This window comes from Chiloscyllium plagiosum, unplaced genomic scaffold, assembly GCF_037043375.1.
Source record: "Chiloscyllium plagiosum isolate Xiang-an unplaced genomic scaffold, Cpla_swu_hap1 HiC_scaffold_7, whole genome shotgun sequence".
Lineage (NCBI taxonomy): Eukaryota > Metazoa > Chordata > Chondrichthyes > Orectolobiformes > Hemiscylliidae > Chiloscyllium > Chiloscyllium plagiosum.
The window spans coordinates 56505441-56526171 of NW_028270145.1; the positions used below are offsets into that span (position 1 = coordinate 56505441).

The 20731-nt window shown below is 40.8% G+C and overlaps 1 protein-coding gene across 3 annotated transcripts in view; it reads left to right on the forward strand.

Annotated features, from left to right (window-relative positions):
* The window catches only part of erich2 (glutamate-rich 2), a 256997-nt gene that overhangs the window by 108931 nt on the left and 127335 nt on the right, over window positions 1-20731 (forward strand). For all 3 annotated transcript variants that reach the window (XM_043693703.2, XM_087989049.1, XM_043693704.2), the window contains 3 exons: window positions 6334-6453; window positions 11798-11917; window positions 16499-16618. In XM_043693703.2, the coding sequence (XP_043549638.1) occupies window positions 6334-6453; window positions 11798-11917; window positions 16499-16618 (360 nt within the window). The remainder of the gene's footprint in view (window positions 1-6333; window positions 6454-11797; window positions 11918-16498; window positions 16619-20731) is intronic.

Genomic DNA, 20731 nt, shown 5'->3' on the forward strand with positions numbered 1-20731 from the left:
ATTGGAGGCTGTACAGGACCAATGTCCTGTACAGCCACAACATGACCTCCCAACTCCTATACTCAATACTCTGACCAATAAATGAAAGCATACCAAACGTCTTCTTCACGATCCTATCTACCTGCGACTCCACTTTCAAGGAGCTATGAACCTGCACTCCAAGGTCCCTTTGTTCAGCAACACTCCCTAGGACCTTACCATTAAGTGTATAAGTCATGCTAAGATTTGCTTTCCCAAAATGCAGCACCTCGCATTTCTCTGAATTAAACTCCATCTGCCATTTCTCAGCCCATTGGCCCATCTGGTCCAGATCCTGTTGTAATCTGAGGTAACCCTCTTCGCTGTCCACTACACCTCCAATTTTGGTGTCATCTGCAAATTTACTAACTGTACCTCTTATGCTCGCATCCAAATCATTTATGTAAAAGACAAAAAGTAGTGGGCCCAGCACCAATTCTTGTGGCACTCCACTGGTCATAGGCCTCCAGTCTGAAAAACAACCCTCCACCACCACCCTCTGTCTTCTACCTTTGAGCCAATTCTGTATCCAAATGGCTAGTTCTCCCTGTTTTCCATGAGATCTAACCTTGCTAATCAGTCTCCCATGGGGAACCTTGTCAAACACCTTACTGAAGTCCATATAGATCACATCTACCGCTCTGCCCTTATCAATCTTCTTTGTTACTTCATCAAAAAACTCAATCAAGTTTGTGAGACATGATTTCCCACGCACAAGGCCATGTTGACTATCCCGAATCAGTCCTTGCCTTTCCAAATACATGTACATCCTGTCCCTCAGGATTCCCTCCAGCAACTTGCCCACCACTGACATCAGGCCCATTGGTCTATAGTTCTCTGGCTTGTCCTTACCACTCTTCTTAAACAGTGGCACCACGTTTGCCAACCTCCAGTCTTCCGGCACTTCACCTGTGACTATCAATGATAAAGATATCTCAGCAAGAGGCCCAGCAATCACTTCTCTAGCTTCCCACCGAGTTCTCAGGTACACCTGATCAGGTCCTGGGGATTATCCACCTTTAACCATTTCAAGACATCCAGCACTTCCTCCTCTGCAATCTGGACATTTTGCAAGATGTCACCATCTATTTCCCTACAGTCTATATCTTCCATAGCCTTTTCACATGGATGATGATGGGATAGTGTAGGGGGATAAGCATAGAATAGTTCACTGCTGGGTGCAACATCGAGGGCTGAAGGACCTGTTCTGTGCTGTATTGTTCTATGTTCTATCTCTTTATATGGTTCAGTGTCTAATAACTCTCCCATGAACTGCTTCAGAACAGTTCACATATCTAAAGGTGGTTTGTACATGCAACCTATAAAGGTGCTTTCCAATTATTTACAAATGCATTTCTGAAATTAATATACAGTCAACATATTTACAGCATATTGCTCAGTTTTTAGCACAGCAATGAGGGAATGCCAGTGGATCTCTAGGACAGATTGTTTGTAACCATCTTCAAGAAAGGAAATAAGATTGACTATGGCAGTTACAGAAGGGTCTCCCTACTTTCTGCCACAGGTAAGTCTTTGCAAAATTGGCCTCAATTGCTTTCTTTCTATGGAGTCACAATGTGGATTCTGTCCATCAAGAGGCACAATGAACATGATCTTCACAGCAAGGCAAGTCCAAGAAAAGTGGTGGGAGCTGAAGTAACCTTTATGCACAGCTTTTTCAACCTAAAAAGCTTTTAACTCTGACAAATTAGAGGAATTATGGAATGTTCTCCTCAAATTTGGATGGCCAGTCCACTGCACAGCAACATGCCAGCCATAATCGTTATAGCGGATTCACCATAGATCCAGTATGTGTGCAAACAGGAGTTAAGCAAGGCTTATCTCCATCTTTTCACCCCAATACTCCCCCTCATATCCATATGCTTTTCCACTGGAGTGGAGCTTCTCTACAGATTGGCTGGCAACTGTTTAACTTACGTTGCTCCACTGCAAAACAAGATCACCTAACCCTCTGTAATCAACTGTCTGACATTTCTAATGATGTTTCATCAGAGATTGTCCCCCAAGGATCTACATCACTGTCCAGATGAGCATGACTGGAGCTGTCCTCCATTCTCCAAGGGGAGGGGGGAGCTAAATACAACTGTCACTTCTGTCTGGGGGAAAGTGAGGACTGCAGACGCTGGAGACCAGAGTCCAAAAGTGTGGTGCTGGAAAAGCACAGCCGGTCAGGCAGCATCTGAGGAGCAAGAAAGTTGACGTTTCGAACATAAACTCTTCATCAGGAATGTCACTTCTTTCTGCTTAACAAATGAAGGCCTAGTCATATGTGCCACCCATCATAAACAATTCTGAAGTCCTACTGAGGAGATGATTTGGAGATACCAGTGTTGGACTGGGGTGTACAAAGTCAAAAATCACACAACACCAGGTTATAGTCCAACAGGTTTAATTGGAAGCACTAGCTTTTGGAGCGTCGCTCCTTCATCAGGTGGTTGTGGAGAACACAATTGTAAGACAGAATTTATAGCAAAAGTTTACAGTGTGATGTAACAGAAATTATATGTTAAAAAATACCTTGATTTTTTTGTTGAGTCTTTAATTTGTTCGAAAACCATGATAGAGTCACTTCTTTCATATGTATATCACAAAACTTTTTTAAAAAGTTACATTCTCAGGTTAACTGTAACAATTGGTGTTAACCAGATACTATGTTGGAGGTGTTAGCTCCCTATGTTCTCTATCTGAGCCATAATGTTTAGACTGATTCTAATCTAAAAAGTGAGTTAATAGAGTCTTCCATGAATTTATGCAGTTTTTGAGCAAAGTACAATGTAACTCTGCAAGTACAAATTCACCCCACAAACGTATAGAAATGTGTGTGTGTTTGTGTGTGTGTGTGTGAGAGAGAGAGTGTGGGAGTGTTTGTGTGTGTCTGTGTGAGTGTGGGGGGTTGTGAGTCTGACAGAGAGTGTATATGTGAGTGTAGCGTGTCTAAGTCTGTGAAGGGGTGCATGTGGGAGTGTGTGTGTCTGGGTTGGGGGGGTGTGAGTGTCTGTGAGAGAGAGTGTATATGTGTGTGCATGAGTGTTGAGTGGTCTAAGTCTGTGAGAGGATGCATGTATGAGTGTGGGAGTGTGTGTGTCTGTACGGGTGTGGGTGAGTGTCTGTGTGCGTGTCTATGTATACATGTGTCCGTATGTATATGTGTGTATAGGAGTGCCTCTGTGTAGGAGTGTCTGTGTGTGTCTGTCTGTCTGTAGGAGTGTCTGTGTGTGTGTATAGTGCAATGGTGGTCACCTGTAGTGTGACATGAACCCAAGGTCCCAAGAATGGGGTACTATGCTCAACTCATCGACTGCCAGTTCCAACGTGCCACAGCAAGAACTGTAATGACCTCCTCAGGAGACAGACACTTGCTGCAACCGACAGGGTACCATTCATTGTCCAGTACTTCCCAGGAGCTGAAAAACTACGCCATGTTCTTCGTACCTGCAACACATTATCAATGAGGATGAGCACCTCGCCAAGACCTTCCCCACACCTCCACTGCTCGCTTTTAAACAACTGTGAAACCTCAAACAAATCATTGTTCGTAGCAAGCTGCCCGGCTCTCAGGACAACTCCATACAACCCTGTCACGGTAGGCACTGCAAGACGTGTCAGAGTGTGGACATGGATACCACCATTACACGTGGGGACACCTCCCACCATGTATGTGGCAGATACTCAACGTTGTCTATCTTATACGTTGCAGGCAAGAATGCCATGAGGCATGGTACATTGGGGAAACCAAGCAAAGGCTACGGCAACGGATGAATGGGCACCGCACAACAATTAACAGACAGAAGTGTTCCCTCCCATTTGGGGAACACTTCAGCGGTCCAGGACATTCGATCTCAGACCTTTGGGTGACCATCCTCCAAGGCAGACTTCGGGACAGGCAGCAGTAAAAGTGGCCGAGCAGAGGCTGATAGCTAAGTTCCGTACCCATAGGGAGGGCCTCAACCTTGGGTTCATGCACACTACAGGTGACCACCATTGCACTATACATCCACAGACACACTCACACATGCTCGCACTCCTATACACACACATACACACGGACACACATATAAACAGGCACGCACACACACACACACCCATACAGACACACTCCCACACTCACACATGCATCCTTTCACAGACTTAGACCACTCTACACTCATGCACACACATATACACACTCTCTCACAGACACTCACAACCCCCCAACCGCAGGCACACGCACACACTCCTACAGACACACACACTCCCACATTCACACATACACACCGCAGACTTAGACACTACACTCACATACACACACACATATACACTCTCTCTCACACTGACAATCCCCCATCCCAAACACACACACACACACACACACACACACACACACAAACCCACATGCACACATATACATATACGTTTGTGGGGTGAATTTGTACTTGCAGAGGTACATTGTACTTTGCTCAAAAACTGCATAAATTCATAGAAGACTCTTAACTCACTTTTTAGATTAGAATCAGTCTAAACATTATGGCACAGATAGAGAACATAGGGAGCTAACACCTCCAACATAGTATCTGGTTAACACCAATTGTTACAGTTAACCTGAGAATGTAACTTTTTAAAAAGGTTTTGTGATATACATCTGAAAGAAGTGAATCTATCATGGTATTCAAATAAATAAAAGACTCAACAAAAAATCAAGGTAATTTTTAACATATAATTTCTGTTACATCACACTGTAAACTTTTGCTATAAATTCTGTGTCTTACAATTGTGTCCTCCACAACCACCTGATGAAGGAGCGACGCTCCGAAAGCTAGTGCTTCCAATTAAACCTGTTGGACTATAACCTGGTGTTGTGTGATTTTTAACTATTGAGGAGAGTGCATCTGTGCTGGTAGAGCATGCATTTGACAGTGGTGCCTCAGATGTATCTTCTCTGAAGTTTCCACCAAAGCAGTACGGTGGCACAGTGGTTAGCACTGCTGCCTCACAGTGCTAAAGACCTGGGTTCAATTCCTGCCTCAGACAACTGTCTGTGTGGAGTTTACACATTCTCCCTCTGTCTGCGTGGGTTTCCTCCGGGTGCACCAGTTTCCTCCCACAGTCCAAAAATGTGCAGGTTAGGTGAACTGGCCATGCTAAATTGCCCATAGTGTTAGGTGAAGGGGTAAAGGTTGGGAAATGGGTCTGGGTGGGTTGCTGTTTGGAGGGTGGGTGTGGACTTGTTGGGTCGAAGGGCCTGTTTCCATACTGTAAGTAATCTAATATAATGCATTGTTTTATGATGAGGCTGCCATTGGTCCTGTCCAAAATAACCAATATTGGCTTGTAAAACTCAGCTCTATCAACAGTTGCTTAAGAAAAGATGCAGTAGCCCATGCTAGCTAACACATTGGCAAGGACTGCACGAACTGCTCCATCTCCTTCATGGACATGGTAATATGCATGTACCTTTTCTTGGATGAATACTAGCTTGACCTCACCAACATCCTGCTGTGCTGCCATCTTGGCAATTTCAAGGGCCACATCCATGGACATCAGAAATGCAGTGTACTCCATTGTATTGTCAATGTTCACTTGCTGTTTGTTCTTTTTCCAACAATGTCGAGAAATATAAAGTTAAGATCAAGACTGGGTGGAGCTTGATACGGAGTATTCAAAATGGCGACAACATGGCCATTACGCTGAGTCATGTCTTGACTCCAAAAGTTGTATGCTGTGGCTAAAAAGGAGGGAAGTGGGAGAAAATTCTGTAATTCAGAACCCATTATTTTGTCCACCATTCTGCCCATGTGTCCGAAGATCTGCTGGTTGATGTGCAGTCACATCAAAACCCACAGCAGAAACTTGCATCCTGAGTAGAGGTGATCCTCAAATAAGGGACTGCCAGTGAAACTGAGACCAGGTTGAAAAGTTACTTAACCAAAATTCAAAAGCATTAATAGTAATAATCCAAGACAGCTATAAACAGATTTTTCTAAAAAAAACTATGTAACCAATGTTTTTTGCATTTGTCTGAAACAAATTATTAACTTTTTTTGACAAGTTAGTGTATATTTAATATTTTAACAAAACATATAATTCTCCAGTTTCTCCTTGTTTACCACATTAACTTGTTTGCTTTTATTTCCATTTTGTTTCATTTCCATTTTGCTTCATATACATTAGTTTGGATAAGAGAAGGGCAAATTAAGAATGCTGATTTAGAGGGATGGTGAGTGAGGAAAAGTAAAGCACATTCATAAGAATAGACACAGCAAAAGGATATTTACAATTTCAAAAAATATTCACATATACATTTTTTTTTGCTTTCAGAACAGCCTACATCATCAAATAGTGAACAGAAGAAGTTAATCAAACCAGAATCAAAAAGGTCTTCTGAGAAACAACAGAGCATGAATGTTAAGAAACAACATGTTATATCCAAGATGAGGGGTAATTATATATTAGTAGTGGATTACTTCACCCAGTTTTTTTTTGTCATTTGCTTAAGCTTATTTTAATCATCTTATTATTACACAGAATGATTAGTGATGTTCTGTAGATGTAAAACAAGAGTTATGTTAATATAGCACTTCTAAAATGGTAAATGATCCTTTATGAAGTATTATCAGACCCTGAGTCACATATGGAGACATTAGGATAGAGACTGAAAAGCTAATCAAACATGCAAGGTTTAAGAGCCCTCCTTAAAGGAAGTAAAATAGATGTGCGTAGATCAAATTATTGAGATAATTTCAGCGCTTGAGGATTGTGGAGGTGAAGACTTGTTACATTTGGGAATGTGCAAGAGGATATTATTGGAAGAGTGCAGGAATCTTGGAGAGCCTTGTAAAGTTTGGAGAAGGGACATCAGAGATTGGAATGGTGGCTCTACCAGGCTATGAATATTTATAGCCCACTGAGCAGAGGGGCTATTAGGAACTAGAACAAAATTAATGATTTAATTACTTAGTAAATACGTAAAACTGAAACATGGTTAAAATATTAAAGTATCGATATTTACCTTTCTAACCAATGCCACATACATAAGCACATGCATGCATAGACATATGCATGCACTAAGACATGTACCAAGTAACAAATAAAAATTGCTCTGCAGAGAGTAACCTTGGGAAAAATCATTTTGACCAATAATTATTAGCTCTTGAAGGGAAGAAAAGAATAGATATGAAATGTTTAAGATGGCTTCCAGTTGATAATTTCATGCATATTGACTGTGTCACTAAACATAGTTGTCAACGATAAGTTGTCACTGGGATCTTCAAATTCACATCATCCATGAGAAATCAATAGGAATTGAGAATAAATTTGAGTGAGCTTTCAGGAGTCCAACTGGATCAGAGTTTCACTGACCAGAATGAATGCTCAAAAAGGGTTTTCTCAGACAGATAGATGATAACCTGGGTGGCTTCCCACTTTCAGCAGATTGAACACCAAACAATATCCAAAACAAAGGCATAAACGCCAGGAAGCAGACTTCCAATAATTAAGTCCAAGCAATTAATTCAAACCATGTGATTTTTTAATTTAAAATGTTCCAATGTAGTATTCCCTTTTTTTGAAATAACAGGTATCCAAAGGCACCACCATCTAACATGAATATTCAAAAATATAATAATAATAATGAAGTATCTACATGTCAGTGATGTCAAACTAATCAATTCAGTTTTCATGCTTGGTCTAAATAAGTTGTACCATTACAAACTTATCAAAATGACAAATGAAGAATTGAAGAATGAATTCAAACTGAAAAACACGTGTTTTATTTGGGACATTTTGGGACAACAGGTTGAGAGATGTTTCATTACGTTTCAGAAATTTGGTTTGAATCCAAAGGTAGAAGAACAATAACCTATTCTTTCTCCTAACCCTCAGAACGTACTCTTTTCATATTTTTAAAGTCACCTCATAATACCAGTTTTGGTAAACACTTTCTCAATTTGCCAATAATGACAATGCTTCCTGATAAAGTCTAAGTTGTAGTTTCAACATTTATTATGATGAATAATTTTAATCTTCTTGAATATGGATGTATACTACATTCCTTAATCAGATTTTAGAAGTAATATATTTCAAATTAATGTTTGGTTTTATGTTGTGGACACATACCAGTGTCTTTTGGCATCTATTTTGTTGTTTCACTGAACCATCTTCTCCAAAATTTGATCCATAATTTGTTTTATTCCCCCAAAACAGTTCTGCTGTGATTCATAATTAATTGTCATTTCTATATAGATCTCCTTAACTTCTGTATATTTGCTTTTAAGCCTTCAGATTTTAATTTGAAGATTGAAATTTCTATATGATTTTCATTTCAGCAGCAAGTTATGATAGAATTAGTGTTTGGACATCTAAGTTCGTGACCCAACTGTTCCAACTTTAAATGGTTTTCAGTGTATTAGGACAAAATGTTTGCAATCCATTGATGATTACTGTCAGTGGGTGTCAGCACATTAAGCCCATACAGTTAGTTCTCCTATAAGGTGGCTACAAGGGGACATAGCTTTAAATTGAGGGGTGATAGATATAGGACAGATGTCAGAGGTGTTTCTTTACTCAGAGAGTAGTAGGGTTGTGGAACGCCCTTCCTGCAACTGTAGCAGACTCGCCAACTTTAAGGACATTTAAATGGTCATTGAATAAACATATGGGTGAAATTGGAATAGTGTAAGATAGATTGATTCCACAGGTTGGCACAACATTGAGGGCCAAAAGGCCTGTATTGCGCTGTAATGTTCTATGTTTCTATGTAGTGGTTGTGTTCCCGTGGGACGTTGTGTTATAGAAAATCGCGCAATAGAAGTAATGGGACCTCTAGAAAAAAAACAGGGTTACAGACTCCACTTTAGTGAACCTGTCCATCTCAGGTCAGTTACAGAAATGCCAAGTTGTTACAATGAAATTTCCCAATGTATTGTATTCCCGACTCCTTGTGGAGTGGAGTTTATCCAGAACCTGGCTCTCTGCTATTAAACTTCGTGATTGTGAAACTTTTGGAAGTTTTGTTTTGGCGCAATTAAAATTTCGTTTTTTTTGAGGGGGTTGCTAAAGGGCTGAGATGCTCTGATAGGCTGTAAGTTTTGAAGGATCTCAGGTTTCAGAGAGAATGAGGGTCCGAGAATCTTAGATCCTCACCCCTCTCTTTCAAACAGAGACTGGGTGAACTTTGGATCAGGCATAACTTGGGGTTGGGTGGGGTGGGGAGAGCTGAGGTTTCACACCTCCCCCTTCCACACACACATACACCCTCCCTTTGTAAAGTTGCCGTGTGTTGAAGCTTCAGATAGCCAGCAACTGAGTCTCTGCTTAAAAAAAGGCCCTGCTTACTCCAACACTTGCTGGACATCTGTGTATTTGCACCTTCTTTTGCTACCTATCTCTCTCCCTCTCTCTTCCCACTCCTTGACCCCCAACTCCCCCAACTCCATGCATGATCCTAGTAAGCACTCCAGCAAAATATTCCAGTTTTTGCTTCTCCTACCTTAGTTGTAGTTAGAAGCAAAAAAACACACACACAAAAACCTGTTGCAATAGATGTGCTAGCAGAATAAATCTAATACAGGAATGGAATCACTTACCGGCAAACGGGAGTTTAGATTACTTTACTTTAGATTACTTTACAGTGTGGAAACAGGCCCTTCGGCCCAACAAGTCCACACCGACCCGCCGAAGCTTAACCCACCCATACCCCTACATTTCCCCCTTACCTAACACTACGGGCAATTTAGCATGGCCAATTCACCTGACCTGCACATCTTTGTGACTGTGGGAGGAAACCGGAGCACCCGGAGGAAACCCACGCAGACACGGGGAGAACGTGCAAACTCCACACAGTCAGTCGCCTGAGGCGGGAATTGAACCCGGGTCTCTGGCGCTGGGAGTTCACTTTATAAAAATAACAGTCTGCAATTCACAAATTGTGTTACAGACAAATCACGTTTATGAAACACACATGAGAGGAGGACTACATATATAGCTCATTTTTCTAGATGGTGTTCTTCAATTAAACAAAGAACAATGACCAATACTGAACAGGAGCAGGCCTTTCGGTTCACCAGGCTTGTGCCGACATATGATACCTTTCTAAACTAAAAACATTTTACCTCTATATTGACCATAAGCCAATATTCCCTGTCACTTCATATATCTGTCAAGATGCCTATTGTATCGGCTTCTACCACCTCCTCAGGCAGTGCTTTCACTTTGTAAAAAATGACTTGCCTCTCACATCTTCTTTAAACTTTCTGTCTTTTACCTTAAACCTAAATGACCTAGTAATTGATGTTTCCACCCTGGGAAAAAGGTTCTGACTATCCATTCTACCCGTTCCTCTCATAATTTTGTAAACTTCTGTCAGGTTGCCCCTCATCCTTCAACGTTCAAGCGAAAACAAACCAAGTTTGTTCAATCTTTGCTCATAGCAAACCAGGCAACAACCTGGTAAATGTCTTCTGTACCCTCTCCAAAGCCTCCACGTCTTCTGGTAGTGTGATGACCAGAACTGTGCAATACTTCAAAAGTGGCCTAACTTAAAGTTCTATACAGCTGCAACATAATTTGCCATTTTTTGTACTCTGTGCCTTGACTGATGAAAGCAAGCATGCCCTATGCCTTCTTGATCACCTTATCCACTTGTGTTGCCACCTCATCAGAGTTCCTTTCTGTTAACACTTGGGCTCATTGAAAGATTGTTGATAGTTTACAAGATGTACTCTGTTTACACTGGTCCTTTTTTATAACAAAAAAATCTGCAAGGTTTATCCATAATTTAAAGATAAGCAAATTCCTTGAGATAAAGAAATTCATGATCATTATCTTAGAATCAGACATTTTATTTTTGCCGAAGATTTGTTGCTGGAAAAACGCAGCTGGTCAGACAGCATCTGATGAGCAGGAGAATCCAGAGTCGAAGAGTGTAGTGCTGAAACCGGCTGTGCTTTTCCAGCACGACACTCTACGACTCTGATTTCCAGCATCTGCAATCCTCACTTTCTCCTATTTTATATTTGCAAGTGATTGCAGATGTTGAAGACATTTTAACGTCAATATCACTGATATCCAAAACATTAGATGTTTTTAAATAATCAAATAATTATGGCTGCCATATTTGTATATTTATTTTTGTTTAGCTGGTACAGCACTTTGAGGAACTATAGTACAGACAGGCTTTCTTCATCTCCAGTGTTATGAAAAATTATATCAAAGTTTCCTCTCTGCTGTGAGGTATTTGATGTTGAATATCTCATCTGAAGGACAACTTTTCCCATTGGATAAGACAGCCTCTCTGTCATACCATCCAGATTATGAGTTAATGTTTATTAGAGGATTTATGATGAGTAATCAAATAAAATGCAGAACTCACTTTCACACTTTTGTGATTCATTTATTTTGTAAACAGGGAGTTCAGTAGTTATTTTAACCACTGCACAAGAACATAAATGCTACTTCCAAGATGCCTAAAAACATCCAAGATGTTTATGTAAACAAATGTTTTACCAAATGTAACAAATAAGTTTAGGCTTGTCTGAAGATATTTGTTTTGTAATCTACAGTTGGCTTGTTTACCACATTAACTTAATTGTTTTTATTTGTATTGCATCATAAGAAGATGTTATTTTATTTGTGATTCATTTGGAAAATATCGATAGTAAATTAAGAGTTAAGGTTCAGTCAGGTGGTGTAGTTAAGAAAAATAAAACACAGCCTTAAGGATAAACGTAACTAAAAGGATATTTGCTATTTGTTTCTAAGTATTTATATTTTCTTTTCCTTTCAGAACAGTCTGCATCACCAAATGGTGAACTAAAAAAGTTAGTAAACCCTGAGTCTAAAAGGTCTTCTGAGAAACAACAGAACATGAATGTTAAGAAACAGCATGTTGAATCCACGATTATTGGTAATTATATATTGCAGTGGATTACTTCACAAATTACTTCTTGTCATTTCTTACGTTTACTTTATCTCAATATTATGCATGATGACTAGCAATGTTCTCTAAATGTAGTAACAATTGTCATAGAGTCATAGAGATGTATAGCACGGAAACATACCCTTTGGTCCAACTTGTTCATGCCGACCAGATATCCCAACCCAATCTAGTCCCACCTGCCAGCACTCGGCGCATATCCTTCCAAACTCCTTCCTATTCATATACCCATCTAGATGCCTTTAAATGTTACAATTGTACCAGCCTCCACCACTTCCTCTGGCAGCTCATTCCATACAGGTACCACCCTCCTGCAGCTGAAAAAGTTGCCTCTTAGGCCTCTTCTATATCTTTCCCTTCTCACCCTAAACCTATACCCTTTAGTTCTGGACTCCCCCACCCCAGGGAAAAGACTTTTGTCTATTATCCTATCCATGCCCCTCATGATTTTATAAACTTCTATAAGGTCACCCCTCAGCCTCCAACACTTCAGGGAAAACAGCCCTAGCCTATTCAACCCCTCCCTATAACTCAAATCCTCCAAACCTGGCAACATTGTTGTAAATGTTTTCTGAATTCTTTGAAGTTTCACATCTTTCTGATAGGAAGGAGACCAGAATTGCACGCAATATTCCAACAGTGGCCTATCCAATGTCCTGTACAGCCGCAACATGACCTCCTAACTCCTGTACTCAATAATCTGACCAATAAAGGAAAATATACCAAACGCCTTCTTCACCTGACAACTGGAGGAAGAACGCCTCATCTTCTGCTTTGGGACCCTTCAACCAGACAGCATTAATATCAAATTTACTAGTTTCCAAATCTCCCCTCCCCCCCACCTTATCAAAGATTCAACCCTCCAATTTGGCATCGCCCTATTGACCTGTCCATCTTCCTTCCCATCCATTTGTTCCACCCTCCCCACCAACCTATCACAATCACTCCCTACCTGCATCCATTTATTGCCTTCCCAGCTACCTTCCCCGCTCCCCATTTATCTCTCAGCTTCCTTCCCCCTCCATATTCCTGATGAAGGGCTTATGCCCAAAATGTCGATTCTCCTGCTCCTCAGATGGTGTGCTGCTGTGCTCCTCCAGCGGCACACCTTTTGATTGGTACTTACTGTAAAGGCTATGGTCCTGACTATATTCCTGCAATAGTGCTAAAGGCTTATGTTCCAGAATCTGCCACACCCCTGGCCAAGTTCAACTACAGCTCTAACACATATCAGATTTACATACCAGATCTACCTATTAGATCTATCAGATCTACAGATCAACCCAAAAATGTGAAAAATTGCCTTGGTATTTCCTGTACGTAAAAAAAGCAGGACAAATCCAACCCAGCCTTTTACTGCCCCAGAGTCTACACTTGATCATTTGTAAGGTGTCATCAACAGTACAATGAAGCAGCATTTTCTTAATAACAGCCTGCTTGCTGGTACCAGTCTGGATTTTGTTAGGGCCACTCAGCTCCTGACCTCATTGCAACATTGGTTCAAACATTGATACAGGAGCTGGCTACCACAGTTGAAGGGATAGTGACTGCCTTTGATATCAAGACTGCATTTGACCAAGTGTACTATTAAGGAGCCCTAGCAAAACCGGAATCAGCGAGAATCAAAGCTCTCTACTGGTTGGCATCATACTTTGCACATAGAAAGATGGTTGTGGATGTTAGGTGTCAGTCATCTCAGCTGCAGGAGTTCATTCAGGTAGTGTCTCAGGTCCATCCATCTTCAGCTGCTTCATTAATGATCTTCCCTCATCATAAGGTCAGATATGGGAATGTTCACCAATTAGGGCACAATGTTCAGCACCATTTGCAACCCCTCAGATCCAAGTTCCAAATCTAGCAAAACCTGGACAATAACCAGACTTGAGCTGAATAATGGCATGTAACATTCCAATCATAAAAATTGCATGCAATGACAAACTCTAATACAACACAATCTAAGCCCTGTCCCCTTGACATTCAGTGGCATTACCATCATTGAATCCCTCACTATCAGCATTGCGGGAGTTACCATTTACCAGAAATTAAACTAGACTCACCATATAAATACAGTGGTTGCAAGAGCAGGTCAGAGGCTGGCAATACTGCAGCGAGTAACTCACCTACTGACTCCCAAAGCCAGTCCACCATCAACAAGGAACAAGTCAGGAGAGTGATGGAATACTGTCCACTTCCCTCGATGAGTACAAGTCCAACAACACTCAAGAAGCTTGACACCATCCAGGAATAAGCAGCCCACTTGATTGGCGCCACATCCACAAACATCTACTCCCTCCACACCCAACACTCAATAGCAGCCGTGTGTACAATCTACAAGATACGCTCTGGAAATTTACAAAGGCTCCTTAGACAATATCTTCCAATTATTTTAACTACTGCCAAAATGCAGTAACTTCGAAAACTCATCTGCAATTATTTTATTAACAAATAATTCTTCAAAAGGTTTTACAATACTTAATTTAACATTTTTGAAATACAATTCTGTAGTCAGACATCTTTCACCATATTTAGTTAATTGCTTCTGTTTGTATTGTGCCATAAGCTTCACATTATATGTAGCTAGTTTGAGAAATGAATCAGGGCTACATGAGAAACCTGAGCTGGATTTTCAATCCAGCATTAGGAGCCAGATGGCCAAACTATTTCCCAGTACCGACCCCTTACTATTGTCAGCAGTAGTGAGAAGCTGTGATTTTTGAAGATGATGATCCAATTGGAGACACTGAGAACACCTTAGAAATAGGAACCTCATAGAACACTACAGTGCAGAATGGGCCCTTCGGCCCTCAATGTTGCGCCGACCTGTGAACTATTCTCAGCTCGTCCCCCTTCACTATCCCATCATCATCCATATGCTTATCTAAGGATTGTTTAAATCTCCTTAATGTGGCTGAGTTTACTACATTAGCAGGTAGGGCATTCCACACCCTTACCACTGTTTTCGTAAAGAACCTGTCTCTGACATCTGTCTTAAAACTATCACCCCTCACTTTGTAGTTATGCCCTCTTGTACAGTCTGACATCATCATCCTAGGAAAAAGATTTTCACTGTCTACCTTATCTAATCCTCTGATCATCTTGTATGTCTCTATCAAATGCCCTCTTAGCCTTCTTCATGCCAATGAGAAGAGGTTCAGGTCTCTCAGCATTTCCTCATAAGACCTTCCCTCCAGACCAGGAAACATCCTGGTAAATCTCCTCTGCACCTTTTCCAATGCTTCCACATCCTTCCCGAAATATGGGGACCAGAACTGTACACAATATTCCAAGTGTGGCCACACCAGCGTTTTGTATAGTTGCAGCATGATATTGCGGCTGCAGAACTCAGTCCCTCTAGTAATGAAACGCCTTCTTAACAGCACTATCCACCTGGGTGGCAACTTTCAGGAATCTATGTACATGGACCCCAAGGTCCCCCTGCACATCCAGATTCTGGATTAGTGGTGCTGGAAGAGCACAGCAGTTCAGGCAGCATCCAAGGAGCAGTGAAATTGATGTTTCGGGCAAAAGCCCTTCATCAGGAATAAAGGCAGAGAGCCTGAAGCGTGGAGAGATAAGCTAGAGGAGGGTGGGGGTGAGGAGAAAGTAGCATAGAGTACAATAGGTGAGTTGGGGAGGGGATGAAGGTGATAGGTCAGGGAGGAGAGAGTGGAGTGGATAGGTGGAAAAGGAGATAGGCAGGTAGGACAAGTCCAGACAAGTCATGGGGACAGTGCTGAGCTGGAAGTTTGGAATATAGTCCTGCACATCCACACTACCAAGAAACCTTCCATCGACCCAGTACTCTGCCTTCCTGTTATTCTTCCCAAAGTGCACCACCTCACGTTTAGCTGCATTGAACTCTATTTGCCACCTCTCAGCCCAATTCTGCAGTTTATCCAAGTCCCCCTGCAACCTGTAACATTCTTCCATACTGTCCACTACTCCACCGACTTTAGTATTGTCTGCAAATTTACTAATCCATCCACCTATGCCTGCGTCTAAGTCATTTATAAAAATGACAAACAGCAGTGGTCCCAAAACGGATCTTTGTGGCATACCACTGGTGACCGGACTCTAGGCTGAATATTTTCCATCAACCGCCACTTCCTGTCTTCTTTCAGAAAGCCAGTTTCTAATCCAAACTGCTAAATCACCCTCAATTCCATGCCTCTGCATTTTCTCCAAAGGCCTACCATGAGGAACCTTATCAAAGGCTTTACTGAAGTCTATGTATACCATGTCAAATGTTCTACCCTCATCTACATGCTTGGTCATGATGGAGGAATGTTTGAAAAAAACAAATGGCAGCCATTTTGGTGCTTACATTGCCTGGAGGAATGGACCAGGCATGAGAACAGAGGGCCAACAGGGTGATATCAGAAGACTGGTGTATCACCCATGTGCACAATTTCCAATGAGCACCTTACATCTGACTTGGACCCTCAGCTGTGACACATGATTCAGAGGAATGGGTGGTTAAAGGAAATTAAAACAAACACATAAACATAAGCACAACAAATCTTTAATTATTTAAATTTAATTTAATTTCAGAGCACACTGCACCATCAAGTAGTCAAATGGAGAAATTAACAAATCTGGAATCAAAACAATCTCCCAAAAAACAACAGAACATGGATATAAAGAAGCGGCATGTTGAATTCAACCTGGCTGGTAAATAAATAGTGCGAATGGATTACTTCACAGTTTTTTTGTCACTTGCAATTTTGTTTTCAGCTATCTCATTCCTATATTGAATGTTGATCAGTTTCCGTAAATCAATTGAAAAAAAACAATTGCATTGATTTAGATTGTTTAACATAGTAAAATGTCCCAAAGAACTTCACCAGAGTCTTATTGGAAACGGAGTCTTACTGAAACAGGAGATATTAGGATAGATGACCAAAAGTTTGGTCAAAGAGGAAAATTTAAAAGAGGCAAAGATCCCAGAGAGGGAATTCCATTGTTTCGCACTTAGGCAGCTGAATGTGAAGCTGGGGAAATACGTACCATTGAGGAAATGCTGAAAATTGGGAATTCACAAGGGGCCAAAATTCAAAAAGTACAAAGACCTTAGAAGGTTGTATATTCCAGAGATAAGGAGAGTTACAGCAATAAAAGGATTTGAAAATAGCTAAGAAATTTAAAATTGAGGCATTGCCAGGCCAGGAGCCAAGTTAGATCAGTGAGCACAAAGATAATGAGAGGAAAGGACTTGATGGGATTCAAATATGAGGAAAAAGAAAATTTGTCTGTGTTCTGATTTAGGAAGTATCCAACTGGGCAATTGAAGAAGAGAAGCTGGAAAAGGGTGGTGTGGTCAACCATCTCAAAGATTGCAGACAGGTCATGAAGGCGGAGGACACACTATTTATAATGGTTGCACTTATTTAGGATAAAGTCCATTTCAGTCCTGTGGTAGGGTGGAATCTGACGAGAGAGGTAAAAACATGAAGTCATTTTATGGGAAATCTGGGCAATTTGAGAGGTGACAATGTACCCCAGGTCTCTGGAAAGGAAAAGGGTTTGGAAGAATGAACAATAATTTCCAACATCAGGAGAATCAGGGTAGGTAGATAATGATAGCCTTGAAGGGGAAGTACACAGTACCTAAGAAGAGAGAACAGTTTACAATATCACCTAACATGGTTCCAGGAATGGAAGTGGTCAGCAGTTTGGTGGGAATAGGGTCCAAGGAGCAAAAAGTGGATCTCAAGCTGCAATTCAGATTTCTTTCTTATAGTAATGAAAATATGATGCACGAACTTTCCATGTTGTGCTAAAAATGAATTGATATTAAGAAAACTATTTCAATCAAGGCAAATCAAGTTAGAGATTGAAAGAGGTTTCACTCCTTGTTTCTGGACTTGATTTGAATCCAAAGGACACTTAAATTCTTGCTAATCCTCAGTATATTTATTATTTAAGTCCTTTCTTTCAAATTGCCAATTTTGGCAGATACTCTTAGTTTATCAGTAATGACAAGATAACCTTCCAATGTGTATAAGTCTATAGGTTCCAAGTAGTATTGCCAACACTTATTATGATGCATGATTTTAATCTTCTGCAGTATTGGTGAGTAGCATATTTCCTTTGTAGGATTTTATAAGGAATACATTTCAGATCGACAATGCAGTGAATTTATGGATGATACAAGTTATTTCTTTTTATAGTATTGAAAAATCACTGATGTTTTACAAGAGAAAAGGCTTCATTCTACCCTTTGCTTGACAACCAAGGGATCTGGAGAATTTTATCTGGCTTGGACATAAAGTTCTTAGATAAGAAGCGATTTTTGTATATGTCTGTGTATCAGTGTTGAAATATTTTGCATTCTTCATATATAGAGTCATAGAGATGTACAGTACAGAAACAGACCCTTCGGTCCAACTCGTCCATGCCAACCAGATATCCCAACCCAATCTAGTCCCACTTGCCAGCACCCGGCCCATATCCCTTCAAACCCTTCCTATTCGTATACCCATCCAGATGCGTTTTAAATGTTGCAATTGTACTAGCCTCCGCCACTTCCTCTGGTAGATCATTCCATACACGTACCATCCTCTGATGTTAAAAAGTTGCCCCTTAGGTCTCTTTTATATATTTCCCCTCTCACCCTAAACCTATGACCTCTAGTTCTGGACTCCCCCACCCCAGGGAAAAGACTTTGTCTATTTATCCTATCCATGATTTTATAAACCTCTATGAGGTTACCCCTCAGCCTCTGACGCTCCAGGGAAAACAGCTCCAGCCTATTCAACCACTCCCTGTAGCTCAAATTCTCCAACCCTGGCAACACCCTTGTAAATCTCCAATACAAGTCTTCCGGCACCTCACCTGTGGCTATAAATGATACAAATATCTCAGCAAGGAGCCCAGTAATCACTTTCCTAGCTTTCCATAGAGTTCGAGGATACACCTGATCAGGTCCTAGAGATTTATACACTTTTATACATTTCAAGACATCCAGCAATTTCTCCTCTGTAATATGGATATTTTTCTTGGAACTTTTTTACTTTTAACAAATCTTAGCAGATTCCTCTTATGCCTTACAGCATTCTTTCCTCCATTTTCTCTCTAGATAACTTAGATGTAATTTGAAACACTTGCTGTTTCAATATAAGTAGCTTGTGGGAGAAAGATAGTAATGAGGCACTTACATTTAGCTGTACAACTTGAAAAGTCAATGTATCTCAAATTCCAGTTGTTGATCAAACTTTAGAATTTTTTTGATCCTTAGAATTGGCATTGAACATCAAGTGTAATGCTAATCTCTTTTCATGTCAATGACCTCTCCATGCCTCAAATTAGATATGTCACCTGGTCAGATTGTTTCTGGATAGGCCACAAAACTTAACAGGTTTCTTTGATGGATGCAGGTTTGCTTGCTGAGCTGAAAGGTTCATTTCCAGACGTTTCATTGCCTTACTAGGTAACATCTTCAGTGGACTTTATGCAAAGCAATGCTGAAATTTCCTGCTTTCTATTTATATGTTTGGGTTTCTTTGGGTTGGTGATGTCATTTCCTTTGGTGATTTTATTTCCTGTGGTGAAGTCACTTCCTGTTCCTTTTCTCAGGGGGTGGTAGATGGGGTCTAACTTGATGTGTTTGTTGATAGAGTTCTGGTTGATGACACCTTTGTCATCACTAAACGAAACAAGTTAGAGGAAACCTTCAAGACCATCAATAATACCCTTACTGGCATAAAATTCACTAAAGAGGAGGAAAACAACAACAACAAACTGTCACAGTAGAGCAAACAGCCAATGGGGAACGTCTACAGAAAAACAACACATATAGACCAAATATTGAACTACAAAAGCAATCATCCCAACACCCACAAACGAAGCTGCATCAGAATAATATTTCAATGAGCCAAAACACTCTGCAGCACACAGGAACTATGCAGAGCAGAGGAAAATCACCTATACCGCGTGTTCAAAATGAATGGGTACCCAATGAACGCAGTCTGCCGATTTCTCAGCAACAAACCCAAACAAGCAGACAAAACACATCCAGAAACCCTAGCCACTCTCCCCTACATCAAAGACATCTCAGAAATGACTGCCAGACTACTCAGACCCCTTGGCATCATGGTAGCCCACAAACCCACCAACAGCAGCTAATGAACTTGAAAGACCCTATACAGACAATGAGCAAAACTAACGTCATTTACAAAATACCGTGCAAGGACTGTAACAAACAATACATTGGATAAACAGGCAGAAAACTAGCCACCAGGATACATGAACATCAACTAGCTGCAAAAAGACATGACCCTTTCTCACTAGTATCCTCACATACGGATGAGGAAGGTCACCACTTCGACTGGGACAATACATCCATCCTAGGACAAGCCAAACAAAGACATGCATGAGAATTCCAACCAGAACTATCAACAAACACATCGAATTAGACCCCATCTACCACCCCCCGAGAAAAGGAACAGGAAATGACTTCACCACAGGAATTAACATCAACCCAAAGAAACCCAAACAGATAAACAGAAAGCAGGGAGTTTCAGCATTGCTTTGCATAAAGTCTGCTGAAGGTGTTACCTAGTAAGGTAATGAAACGTCTGGAAATGAACCTTTCAGTTTAGAGAGCAAACCTACAACCAAAACCTCAACCTGAGCTACAAATCTTCTCAAAACTCGCTAAAGTCTCTTTGATATTTGTCTTTGACTGGACAAATTAGATACTCTTTTCTCAGGTTGAGGACTTATTAAATTCATGCAACAGCTGAAAATTTTCAAGCCCTGACAGCTGAATTGAAGTTGGAAAGC